Below are 12925 nucleotides of genomic sequence, written 5' to 3' on the forward strand. Positions count from 1 at the left end.
AAACAAATAAAATAATAATATAAACATATAAAAAACTTCATATAAAAATGAACAAATGAAAAAAACATAAAAAATAACCTCCTTCCTATTAAGGCATGGAGTAGCCGCACAACAATCGAGACGGGAAAACTGCCGATTTTTTATTATATTTTAATAAATCTTACCGCCAAATTTTCAACGCAGTTTCATGTTACTATTTTTGTTTTGGTCTCTTTGAGTGTGGAATTAATGGCAGGTGAAAGAGGAGGCTGGTTGAAGTGCTTGTCGATGGCATGCGCGGGCCATTTTGTCCGCTGCATAGCCATTGCCCAACTTAACATACTAGAATATTTAAAAAAAACCAAATTTCAAAAACTTCAAATTCTGGCGGCATATTTACTAACTCCCAAAAAGCATAGCAAGAGCACATCTGATTAAATGTTGAGTGGAAGTGATTGTAACAAGAAACATATAATTTAGCTCGCCTCATTTTTCAAATTCTACTGCACTGCGCATAAATTCTTCAGGGCAAGTAAAAGATAAGATCAAACAAAATAGGAAACTTTCAGATACGACTAAAATTAAGTGTTTGATAATGTATCACACTCTGGTTTTCCAAGTCGGTGCTACCGATTGCTACTACTTTTTCTGCAGATGGTTTGTAACCATTCGTCAAGTTGATGGTAAAGTGACGAAGCTTCTTGTACATTCGTCTCTTCCTGCCTGTCTGAGAACACTCATCTTTGTCCAACAAATTGTCTTGGGCTTTTCTTTTCTATTCTACTGGAAGCCGGCAACAAGAAGGTATGGTATTAACTTTGCTCTTCGTAGATTAGTTAGGCCAATTGCCACGTATGGTAATTAATTTTTGAAATACGGATGTATGGAGCTCAAATATTTGAAATATGGCTGTTGCTAATTTAAATCTTTTGAAATATGCATGTCTATGGTGCTCAGTTTTTGTAATATGACTGTGGCTGGTGCCCGAATTTAGAAATGTCCATTTGGGTGCTGGTCAGATTTTGAAATATGATTGTGGGTGGTGCGCATATTTTGAGATATATACCTGGGTGGGGCGGGGGGCTATCAGTTTAGTTCTGATGGGGTAAGGGTTAGTTATTACCCTTGGCAGTCCTTTCCTTTTTCTATATCATATTTAGTACTATCGTGACAGGTGTTCATAGACTTAACTTGGGATTGCAGTGGCTTTGAACTAAGTTACTTAGTCTTGAGCTCTTATCTAAGCTCAGATGAAATTACTTTTGACGTCCTTGAGACAAGTCTGTCTGAAAGACCTATTAAGACGGGTTTGTTTGTTTAGAAGATGGTTTTACCGAGTGTATAGTTTTTGAAATTTTTTTGCAAGTTTTATATGATTGTTTCGATATAAGAAAACCAATCAAGAGAATATGGATATATTTGGAGTTCCGTTTGGGTGGATTTATAATCAGTTTTAGTAAAAAGGTTAGAATGGACTATGTGGGCAGGGCGCATGAGGTTGCTGGGGCTCAACCATTTCCTCTCGCGTTTAAAAATGTCAAGCAAATTTTAAAATTTATGCAAATCAATCCAGATAAGATGAGTAGAATTGGAGCTTCCTTTGGTTGAATTAATGTTAGGTACTAGCAAAGGTTGCTGGCTCCCATCCATAGCCTCCAGTGTTGGTAGATGTATTGAATGCTCAACAATTTTTTAAAGAAGTAATGTGGATTGCTCTCTGATGCAGATAACACCTCTGCGCCTGCAAGTTCTCACTAACAGAATTCTAAAGATATAAAATAAAAAGACTGGAAAAGAATTCAATAAATCCGTGGAGTTAGAGAACACACAGAAAATAACCAAAACAACAGAAATCTGTAACCTGTATTTTCCATTAATCTTTGAAAAGAAAAAAGACAGAACAGAGATTGGTTCCCTTAATCCCATTATGAAACTCGCCCTTCTACTGCTCCTGCGCTCACCTCTACCAAAAGAGCAGCTTTATTTGCCTTAAATAAAAAACCAAACCACAGCTTCCTCACAAAACATCACCCACTTACAACAGGCAGAAAGTGGCGAAACAAAACACCCAAACTAGAAAAAAAAAACAGAAGAATTAAATGGTCTGTAAGAAACTGCGAGTGTTTCCCCATCAGTTATAGGAAAATTCCATTATGGTTAGAATCACCTGCTGCATTATCTTTTTAAACTTTGTCATTTTCTATTGATAATATTCTTGTGGATGTGCCTATAGAGAAGGGGAACTGTCCTTAAATATTGTCTGTGCATTTACAAGTGCAAAATGTAGATATAGGTAAAAGGAAGACCACTATTACACACTGTGCGTGCATTTACAATTTCAAGGAAGAGCACTATTAGACTTTCATTCCATTGAATTAATTTATCTCAATTCTTATATCTTAATGTGTATATATTAATTATAAATACTAAAAACTCTATGAAAAGTACTCTTTATTTGAAATCAAATTTGAAAGAGCATTTGTGAGAAAATGGTGTCTTAAGTTAGGAACTTTCACCTTGAAGACTTTCAAAAGCATGAAGAACAAATAAGAGAGGTCCCATATCTTCTGTGAATATATTTGTGTATCTAAATTGTTCAAAGTAGTCTGTTGTCTTTGAGAAAAAAACACAACTGATCTGATTTTCTACTACATTTCATTTATATGTGAAATGAATCTTTTATATGCTTTGGCAAATTTTTGCTTGAAGGTTTTTCTAGTTTTTATTTTTGTAAAATTTACAATAATTTCGTTTTAGCAAATAAATACTCATGTTTTTTTCCTGCCCAAGAAAATCACTTACTTCAGTTCTTTGAACATTGTAGATGGCTGTAATTTTGGAAAAGACCTATGTACGAGATCTTGTGGAAAACAAAGGACTCTTAATCTCTGCACCAGTGAACACAACAGTAGAGCAAGTTCTTAAGATAATGGCTGAAAATGGTATCACAGCTGTACCAGTAGCCTCTGGCAGTGAACAGTGGACATCACAAGAGGAAACTCCTATTAATAAAAGCACACGCTATATAGTAAGAGTCTGCCTTATTCAAGATATAGAAGAATGTTTTACAAGTGTGGAAGTGATGATTAAGATATTTCTTGATATTTATGATCCGTGTGGTTAACAGGACATAACTAAAAAACAAAATACATTGGATTCTTTGATCTGGATGTAATTTTACATGTATACATATATGTACATACACATGTACACATACACAGAGAGAGAGACAGAGAGAGAGAGAGATTAAGGAATTTAAGATTCATTAAACTAATACAGCTTACTGAATACCTTAGCATGCAGAATTAGACACTACTAATGTGATGTCAATTTGAAAGTCAGCTTGCTGTTTAAGGGTTTCTGTCCTCAAGAAGCTTGTATCTCTATCCTTGAAGGGTTTTGCCTATGTAATGTCTTCTTCTTGCACCTAGTCAACTTTGCTTTCCGTTAGCCTATTCAGTATTCCTAGGTTCACGTAGGCTATTCGGTGGTGGTTAGGAGACTCATGTTTCCTAGGAGAGCTCATTTTTTCAATTTCTATGGGTTGCGACACAAGTGCTATTTTTGCCACTAGCATCTTTCTTCAACTTCAGTTTCGCTTCAATGCAAGTGGGTTTTTGTTTCTGGTGTCTTGCCATTTTTCCTAAGGTGGTTAGAATTTTTTTTTAATATTGCACTCGAGTAATGAAGTGACATTTTATTATTCACTTAAGTGTTTAAATAGTTAAAAAAAATTGGATGTCCCCCAAGTTGGACACCTAGGAGTGTGGGAACATAAGTTGTTTTTAAAATGTTATGGGGGGCTTTTTCAAGGGAAATGAAATATTTGAAATTTAAAATTCCGAATTTCTCTCCAAACTCTATAAATTGGAGTTTTGGCTCTCATTTCTTTATTTAGAGTTTGCACACTTAAGGAGATGACTTGGGAATGAATAGAGGAATTACCCTCTTCAATCTTGTTGGTTTCGGTGGTGAGAGACATGTTGTGATGTTTTCACACATTGCCCCATTGCAAACGGAGACCCCCACTTTTTGCTCATAGGTTAGTTCTTTTGCTTAGTTTGCTTTGCTTGGCAATAATTTTGGTATCTTTAACCTCTTGTGGTGCAGTCACGGCGGGAGAGTCCTCAAAGAAAACAGTTCGGACTGTGCAGCTAGAGTTACACAACATAAACAACTCAAAGTGATCGGGGAAATGCAGAAACAAACTATATTTTATCATGAAAATTAGTTACAAACTGTCGGCAACATGCGGGCTCCTAGATTTGGCTCACAGGCCTGAATACAAAACATGCGGGTTATGCAACATTCGGCTCAAGCAAGAATGCGAGCTAACTCCGGACCTCCTAACCTTCAAGTCTATCTTCTATCTTCTAAAACTTGATTCTAAATGCTTAATTACATTGATTTATATGAGCAAGGGTGATCCGCGTCGGTCCAAGGTGAAACAATCGCCGATGAACAAGATGAAATGTGTAAAACAACAAGGTCGGCCTCCACCAAAGAGATCCCTCCGGAAGGTCCATAGAATGTAGTGCGGCCCCGAGGGAAGGTTGGCCACATGCCAAGGAACGTTGGGAATAACAAATTGAAGCCTCGCAAGCTATGGAAGAGATCTGCAAGATTCGCCAATAGCAAATAGGTCCAAGTGGTTTCGGTGTTCTAAGTCAGAAAACTCTCTCAGATTCCAAAAGCGATAACTTGTCGGGAAAAGGTCCGAACGTCCCGTGGACTTAGGATAAGGCAAATGAACATGTCCACAATCAAGTTCCAGCTCCGCAAGATCTGGTGATCAAATGTAAAGAAACGCAAAATGAAATGTTGAAACTGCAAAATAGGAAACAAACTGAAAGAAAATGTTTTTGGTTGATGCAAGATTGCCAAGAACCAGGGATGCTCTTGCATCATCTTGCTTGTGAGGGGATGCAATGCCTTTGTCATCAGGATGGGATCAAGTCAGGTAGTCTAGCAGCAGTCAGGTCCCCCTCGAGACTGTTTGCTTTTTTTATTTTTATTTTTATTTTTATTTTTAGTAGACTGACAAACATCTTGACTGGAGGGTCCAGGTTCCTTCCGTTTGTGATAAACCTTTAATTTCGACCCATTGACGGCGTCTGGTATCTCCTTCCCGTCGAGCGTCCACAACTTAATCGTCCCGTTGGCATTGACCTCGCGTACCGTGAAGGGCCCTAGCCATCGCACTTTGAATTTTCCAGGTTTGATTTCGTTCCTTCCATTGAACTTCAACACTAGTTGTCCGGGAGTAAACTTCATTCGCCGAAGGTGCTTGTCGTGCCAGACCTTTCGTCTTTGCTGGGCTGTCTCTGTGGCCCATTGTGCCAGCATTCTTTTTTCGTCCAACTTACTTAAGGCATACAGTCTCTCCCTCAGGCTTTCCATATCCCCGAGTCTGTTCTCTACTGCAATGGGAAGGCTTGGCACCATGAATTCTGCTGGCACCACCACTTCTTGCCCGTACATGAGTTGGAACGGAGTCTGACCCGTGGTCACTTTGTAAGTCGTTCTGTAGGCCCATAGTATAGAGGGTAACCTCTCTTCCCAATCTTCCTTTTCTACCCCGCAGGACTTGTAAATTACCGATACCAATATTTTGTTTGTGGCCTCCGCCTGGCCATTGGCACGTGGGTAGTATGGGCTCGATAATGAGTGAAAAATCTTGAACTCTGATGTCAACAACCGTATGACATGGTTCACGAAGTGGCCCCCCCGGTCACTGGTCAACTGAATAGGTATACCATATCGCGTAATGATTTGTTCGTAAATAAATTTCGCCGTGCTTACTGTCGAATTATCTGGGAGAGCCCTTGCCTCCACCCACTTGGTCAAGTATTCTGTTGCAACTACAATGTACCGACACCGTCGTGTGTTGCTGGCCTTAAGAGGACCCACAAAGTCGAGTCCCCATCGTTCAAAGAGTTCCTGTGCGTGCGACGGGTTGAGGGGCATGAAGTCCCGCTTCAGAGGTTTGCCCGCCCGTTGGCAAGTGTCACACCCCACGACCCACTCCTTGGCGTCGTGATGTACTGTTGGCCACCACAATCCTGCCAGAAGCACCTTGCGGGTTGTAGTGTCTGGGCCCATATGTCCACCTGTGGGTCCTTCGTGTGCCTCCCTTAATACGCTTGAGACTTCTTACTCCATGACACAACACCTTAATACCTGGTCCGACCCCATCTTGTAGAGTAACCTGTTGATGAGCAAAAAAGTCCTGCTCCTTAATACGAGCTTTCTCTGTTCCCCTGGAGGCATACCCTCCAGAAATCGGGACGTCGACAGGTACTCTCCAATCTTCCTGTACCACGAGGGGAGTATGGCTATTTGGAACAAGCGTGCATTCGGAAAATCATCATTTACTCCCTCTAGAGGTTCCCCCGACTTAATTCGGGACAGCTGGTTGGCTATGACATGGCTTCGCCCTGGTCTTACCACAATTAAAAATGTGAACTCCCGTAGTAGCAATAGCCAACGACTTATCCTCCCCTGGATAATAGGCTTGTTTACCAAGTACATGAGTGCCTGGTGGTCTACGTAAAATGTGAATGGTGTGGCCAGGAGGTAATGACGGAATTTCTGTACGGCATAGACCATACCGAGGGCTTCACGTTCTGTGGTACTGTAGTTCTTTTCCGCCTTCAAGAGCAACCTGCTGGCAAAATAAACGGGGTGGTCCAACCCGTGTCCTCCTACTTGGGCTAATGTAGCCCCGATGGAATAGTTTGAGGCATCCACGTGAACGTGGAATTCCTTATCCCAATTCGGGTATGCCAGTATGGGTGCTCCCATCAACCTTGTCTTGAGCTCTTCAAAGGCCTTGCTCTGTGGCTCTGCCCAGATGTATGGTTCCCCTTTTCGTGTCAACTTATCCAACGGGTGGGACACCTTAGCGAAGTTCTTGATGAACCTCCACATGACCAAGGAAGGACTTTATCCCCGTGACATCTGTAGGAGGTTCCATTTCTACTATTACCCGAATCTTGTCCGGGTCCGTTTTCAATCCTTCTTTACACACAATGTGTCCCAGCAATCTTCCCTGTGGTACCATGAATCTACATTTCTTCGGGTTGAGGGCCAACCGTGCCCTCCGACATCTCTCTAGGCACTCCCCGAGGGTTTTTAAGTGGATGTCTTGTCCGCTGTAGATAGACCAATTATCCAGGAAGGCTTTGAAGTTCCCCACCGACATCTTGTCGAAGATGTGCAAGATGATGCGCTGAAAGGTGGTAGGTGCATTGCATAGACCGAAGGGCATTTGGTTGTATGCGTACACACCGTCCACCATGAAGGTTGTTTTCAACTTATCTTCCTCCACGATGGATATCTGGTTGTACCCAGAGAACCCATCCATGAAGGAATATGTGATAACCCCTAAGGTATCACATAATGTAAAAGTATTTACATAATGTCAATATATTTATAGATTAATTAAATAAGTTCCAAATAAATAAATGATTAAACTAATAAAATATATCTAAACATATAATAAATGTCAATCAAATATTTAATATATTTGAATATGACAAAAGAGAAATATTTAATATATTTGAATATGACAAAAGAGAAATATTTAATATTTAATAAATCTTTTACCAAAAAAAATAAAAAAAATAAAATAATAATAATAAACAAAGCAAATAATAATAAATACACAAACAAACATTTAATGCCCCCCTCCCGATTACCTCCGCACAAGAGGTGTGACGGTAATCACAGCTTAAGCTGTGATCACCGGTAATCACAGCCTAAGCTCTGATCACTGCCGCACCCCTCCATGCGGAAGGGCATCGTGAAGGTGTACAACCCCTCACGGGATGCTAAAAAATACGGGGAAAGGAAAAAGGCAAGGGGGGTAGCAACCGGCGTGGAAGGAAGGAGACATTGGCTGCGCACAAACAGTTACGTGTAATGTGTTTCACGTAATGTTAATAAATGTCAATACCTAAATAACATTAATAATATGTTAATGGAGTATAAGGGTCAGCATGCTATGCAATTTGTTTTATTTTAATAATGAATATAAGTAATATGTGAATATCAAGAACGTAGGTAATTAGCATGTTAATATTATTTACTTCGTTAATGAATGCAATATACAGTTTAACACATTAGGGAATGAACATATTTGATTAATGAAATTAATAACAATATGTGATAGTTAGGCATATTTAAATATATGTTAACAAATACATATTAAGGAATGTGTTAATAATGTGAATTAAGAAATGGAAATAATAATTAAGTTGTCAAATGCAATATAAATATGATTAAATAATGAAGGCCATAGGGGAGGGACTCCCTTAAGCCTGATGGAGGGATACGCGAATCCCTGGTTGGCAGTATATAAATATATATATATTGATGATCTATATGCATATATGAATGGCTTGGTTGACATGTTCATCCAAGAAGAGATGGATCTGGCCGGTCCCCTCTAATGGACTTGGGTGATGAGGAACATCACCCAAGGCAAGGAATTGACTTATGGTCTGCCTTGGATGGCTTGGGTGTAAGAAATTACACTCAAGACAGGGATTGAATTAACCTTCGATTTCCTGGATGGCATGGGTGTAAGAAATTACACCCAAGACAGGAATCAAATTAAAACCTTGGTTCCTGGATGGCTTGGATGTAAGAAATTACATCCAAGACAGGAATCGAATTCACCTTCGTTTTCCTGGATGGCTTGGGACCAAGAGTGGTTCCAAGAAGGCGAGCCTCACAGCTGCCTAAGGACATACTTTGTATGGCATCGTATCCTTTTTATAGATAAGAATTGTGATTAATGTTAATTAAGTAATCTTAAAATTAAATTGCAAGATGATTTAGTGACAAATTGGTGTATATGTTGTATTCTAACGATTTGTTTTGTAGGACAGTGATTCCTAACTAGTAGGGACATTACAGTAGTATCAGAGCATAATCCTGCCAACTTGTGGGAGGGATTCTTAGTTGATGATCACATATCAGAGGAAGAAAGGCACAAAAGCAATGGCCGATCAATTAGCCAAACAACTTCAGGCCTTCATGGAGCAAACCAATGAGAAATTCGAAAGGATGAGCCAATTAATCATCCAAAGTACAAACAACAACAATAGAGATATGACAAACCCTAGGAGAGAGACACACTCTAATCATGCCGATAACGAACGATCTCCTCAAAGTTCTAGACAAACAATTCCTAAATTTCTACCTAGAGAGGAATGTGCGGGAGAGGAAGAGGAACCAGCCACACTTGGGGTAGAGGAAATTGCCCAAATTTATGCTAGATTAGAGTTGAAAGTTCAAAGAGTAGTTTCCTTCAGAGACTTCTGCGAATCCAAGGCTAACGAGGGTAGAAGAAGGAAGCCTATGGGTAATGACCTCAAAGCTAAAATCAATAAAATGTCCTTACCATGCTTTGATGGGTCAGGGAAAGACATCGCCCAAGCTTGGGTACAAAAACTAGACACATACCTCTCATACAGTCCCATGACCGAAGGAGATGCTATAAAATTTGCCATACTAAATTTAACAGGAGCAGCCCATAATTGGTGGCACAACGGTCTCATTACCCTAGGACACAAAAATGTCTCCACTTACAATGAATTTACGTAGAAGCTCATCAGCCGGTTCGACTAGAAAGACTCCGAGTGGTACTTCCAAGAATTAACACACCTTAAGCAATTAGGGAGCATTGAAGACTATATAGACCAATTCCAAAATTTGTCAGTAATGGTCCCCGACCTATCTCAGAGAAGGCTTACCTACATGTTTTTAAGAGGCTTGAAAGACTCTATTAGAAATTTTGTAAAACCCCTGGAACCACAAAATTTAGGGGAGGCCATTAAAAAAACTAGGATGGTCGAACTTAGTGCTCCCAAGAGTACCTCAGCCAAAACACCACATAGGAATGAGGGATTCCAGAAGGACCGATCGGAGAGGCCTTGCCGCTTCTGCAAGAAACCTTGGAGTGTGAATCACCAATGTAAGGAGAAAGAGGAACTCAAGGAGAAAGGGTTATGTTTCAAATGTAAGACTCCATGGGGGAGAGGCCATGAATGTAAAAAGGGACAAATAAATAACACAGAAGAAATACGGGACGAGGAAAGACCTTATAAAAGGGCCAGATTTGAGAACAACGAACCAAGTACCTTGGCTGTCATCACCCAAGGGAGTGAGAATAGATGCTTCAAACTTAAAGGAACTATTAGAGGACAGAAAGTAATCGCATTAGTTGACACAGGAGCCTCACATGACTTCATTAGTAAACACTTAGCAGCAAAAAGAAGGTTGAAAATGCAAGAGTTTGAAGTGATCATGGGCAACGGAGTCATAGACAGATGCACCAAAATTATACCTCAATTGGAAGTCGCCCTTGGAGGACATACCATTACAAGGAACTTCTTTGTGGTGAACCTAGAGAATGACATCATTTTGGGAATGCCATGGATAAACTCGTTGGGACGATTTACCATGGATAGTCCCAATCGGGAGATATGCTTCCAACATGAAGGGAGAGATAACATTAAAGGGAATTCCTGACGGCTCTCCAAAGATGGTATCATGCAATAAAATGGAGAAAATCCTTAGACATGATCAAGGAGAGTGGGTCGCCCAATGTATGGTCTTGGATAAATCTCCAACCGAAGGCCAAATCATTCAAAATGATATACAATCCATCCTTAAAAGACACAAAAAAGTCTTCGAAGACATTCCTCCTGGTTTACCCCCAAAAAGGGGATTTGAACATTCCATTGAACTAGAAGGAGGAGCAAAACCAGTCATTACCACTCCTTACCGCCATCCCCACAAATTCAAAGAAGAAATTGAAAAAACCATAAAAGAATTATTAGAAATGGGACACATCCAGCCAAGCAACAGCCCGTTCGCTTCATTAGTAGTATTGGTCAAGAAGAAAGATGGGACGATGAGAATGTGCATAGATTACCGGGCCCTGAATAAAAAGACTATAAAGAACAAATACCCTATCCCAAGAATCGATGAACTAATGGATGAACTCCACGGAGCAAAATACTTCTCTAAAATCGATCTAAGGTCGAGATATCATTAGATTAGAATGAGAGAGGGGGATGTACCCAAAACAGCATTTAGATGTCACTATGGACATTTCGAGTTTTTGGTTCTACCATTCGGCCTCACTAACGCCCCGACCACCTTTCAGTTATGCATGAATCATACATTCAGGCAACAATTATGGAAATCCCTTCTAATATTCTTCGGTGATATACTCATTTACAGCAAGACATGGGAAGAACATCTCCTGCACATTGAGGAGGTATTGAATATCCTTGAATCTGAATCCTTATATGCTAAAGCCTCCAAGTGCAAATTTGGGATGAGGGAAATCATCTACCTAGGACACAAAATTAGTGAGGCAGGAGTAAGTGTGGATGAGGAAAAAATCAAGGCCATCAAGGAATGGCCTACCCCTAGAACATTAACACAACTAAGAGGGTTTGTGGGACTATGCAGCTACTATAGACGTTTTGTAAAAGGCTTTTCCAAAATAGCAGCACCCCTCACTGACCTAACCAAGAAAGGAGCCTTCACATGGAATGACCAAGCCCAACAGGCCTTTGAACAATTGAAAATAACCATGAGCTCGTGCCCAATATTAGCCATTCCTGACTTCTCTATACCTTTTGAACTACAATGTGATGCATCAGGGGAGGGAATTGGGGCAGTCCTCATGCAAAAGAAACACCCCCTAGCCTTTGAGAGCCGTAAACTTACCCAAGTAGAAAGACTCTATTCCATCTAATGTAAAGAAATGCTAGCCATAATCCATGCCTTGGCCAAATTTCGCCAATACCTCGTCTGTGGGAAGTTTGGTGTGAAAACTGATCATAACAATCTACGCTTCTTCTTGAGCCAAAGGGACCTGAATGATAGGCAACAAAAATGGGTGAGCAAAATACAAGCCTATGACTTTGATATAGAATATGTAAGAGGGGTGAATAACAGGGCAGCAGATGCATTATCTCGAAGGGCACACCTCAATGCCCTTACCAGCATCTCGAAGGACTGGAAGGAGGAAATCTTAAAGGAATATAACCAAGATCCACAAACCAAGGAAATATTGGAGGGAAACCTTTCCAATGAAGACTTTAAAGTTAGGGGAGGCCTCATCTTGTACAAAGGAAGGGTATATTTGACCCCTCAAACCAAATTCAAGCACAAGCTCCTAAAAGAATTCCACGATAACCCCTTGGCAGGACATCAAGGGTATTATAAAACCTATAAACACATAAGAGAAAAGTATGCATGGAAAGACCAAAAAAGAGATGTCCAGACATACATACAAGAGTGTCTAACTTGTCAAAGAAATAAAATCGAACTCACTTACCTAGCTGGATTGCTTCAACCATTACCTATTCCCAATCAGAAGTGGGAGAGCATTTTGATGGACTTCATAACAGGGTTACCAAAAACACAAGGGAAAGACAACATTTTTGTGGTGGTAGATAGACTCATGAAGTATGCCCATTTCCTAGCAGTCTCCACTGAATACAAAGCCTATCAAATAGCCGATTTGTTCTTCAGGGAAATTTTCAGACTCCATGGACTCCCTCTGAATATTGTCAGCGACAGAGATAGCAAGTTTATTAGCCAATTCTGGCAGGAACTCTTCAGAATGGCAGGAACAGTCTTGACCCCTAGTACCAGTTACCATCCCCAAATAGACGGGCAAACCGAAATAGTGAACAAATGGATAGAAGGCTACCTAAGGAATTATGTTACAGGGCAACAAGCGGCATGGGTAAAATGGTTGCACCTAGGAGAACATTGTTACAACACGACACACCACATGTCAATCGAGATGAGCCCCTTCCAAGCCTTGTACGGCTATGAGGCCACAAGCTTTGGAGAACTAATAAACCAGGAAAGTAAAGTACCAAGAGCACAAGATTTTTTTCAACAGAGTAAG

At 40.3% G+C, this 12925-nt stretch overlaps 1 protein-coding gene across 1 annotated transcript in view; it reads left to right on the top strand.

Annotated features, from left to right (window-relative positions):
• Window positions 1-257: 257 nt before the first annotated feature.
• LOC131027339 (SNF1-related protein kinase regulatory subunit gamma-like PV42b) overlaps window positions 258-12925 on the top strand; it is a 49860-nt gene continuing 37192 nt past the window's right edge. The window contains exons 1-2 of the mRNA XM_057957366.1: window positions 258-783; window positions 2804-3007. Coding sequence (XP_057813349.1) covers window positions 2804-3007 — 204 coding nt within the window. The 5' untranslated portion in view covers window positions 258-783. The remainder of the gene's footprint in view (window positions 784-2803; window positions 3008-12925) is intronic.

Source organism: Cryptomeria japonica, chromosome 3, assembly GCF_030272615.1.
Source record: "Cryptomeria japonica chromosome 3, Sugi_1.0, whole genome shotgun sequence".
Classification (NCBI taxonomy): Eukaryota; Viridiplantae; Streptophyta; class Pinopsida; order Cupressales; family Cupressaceae; genus Cryptomeria; species Cryptomeria japonica.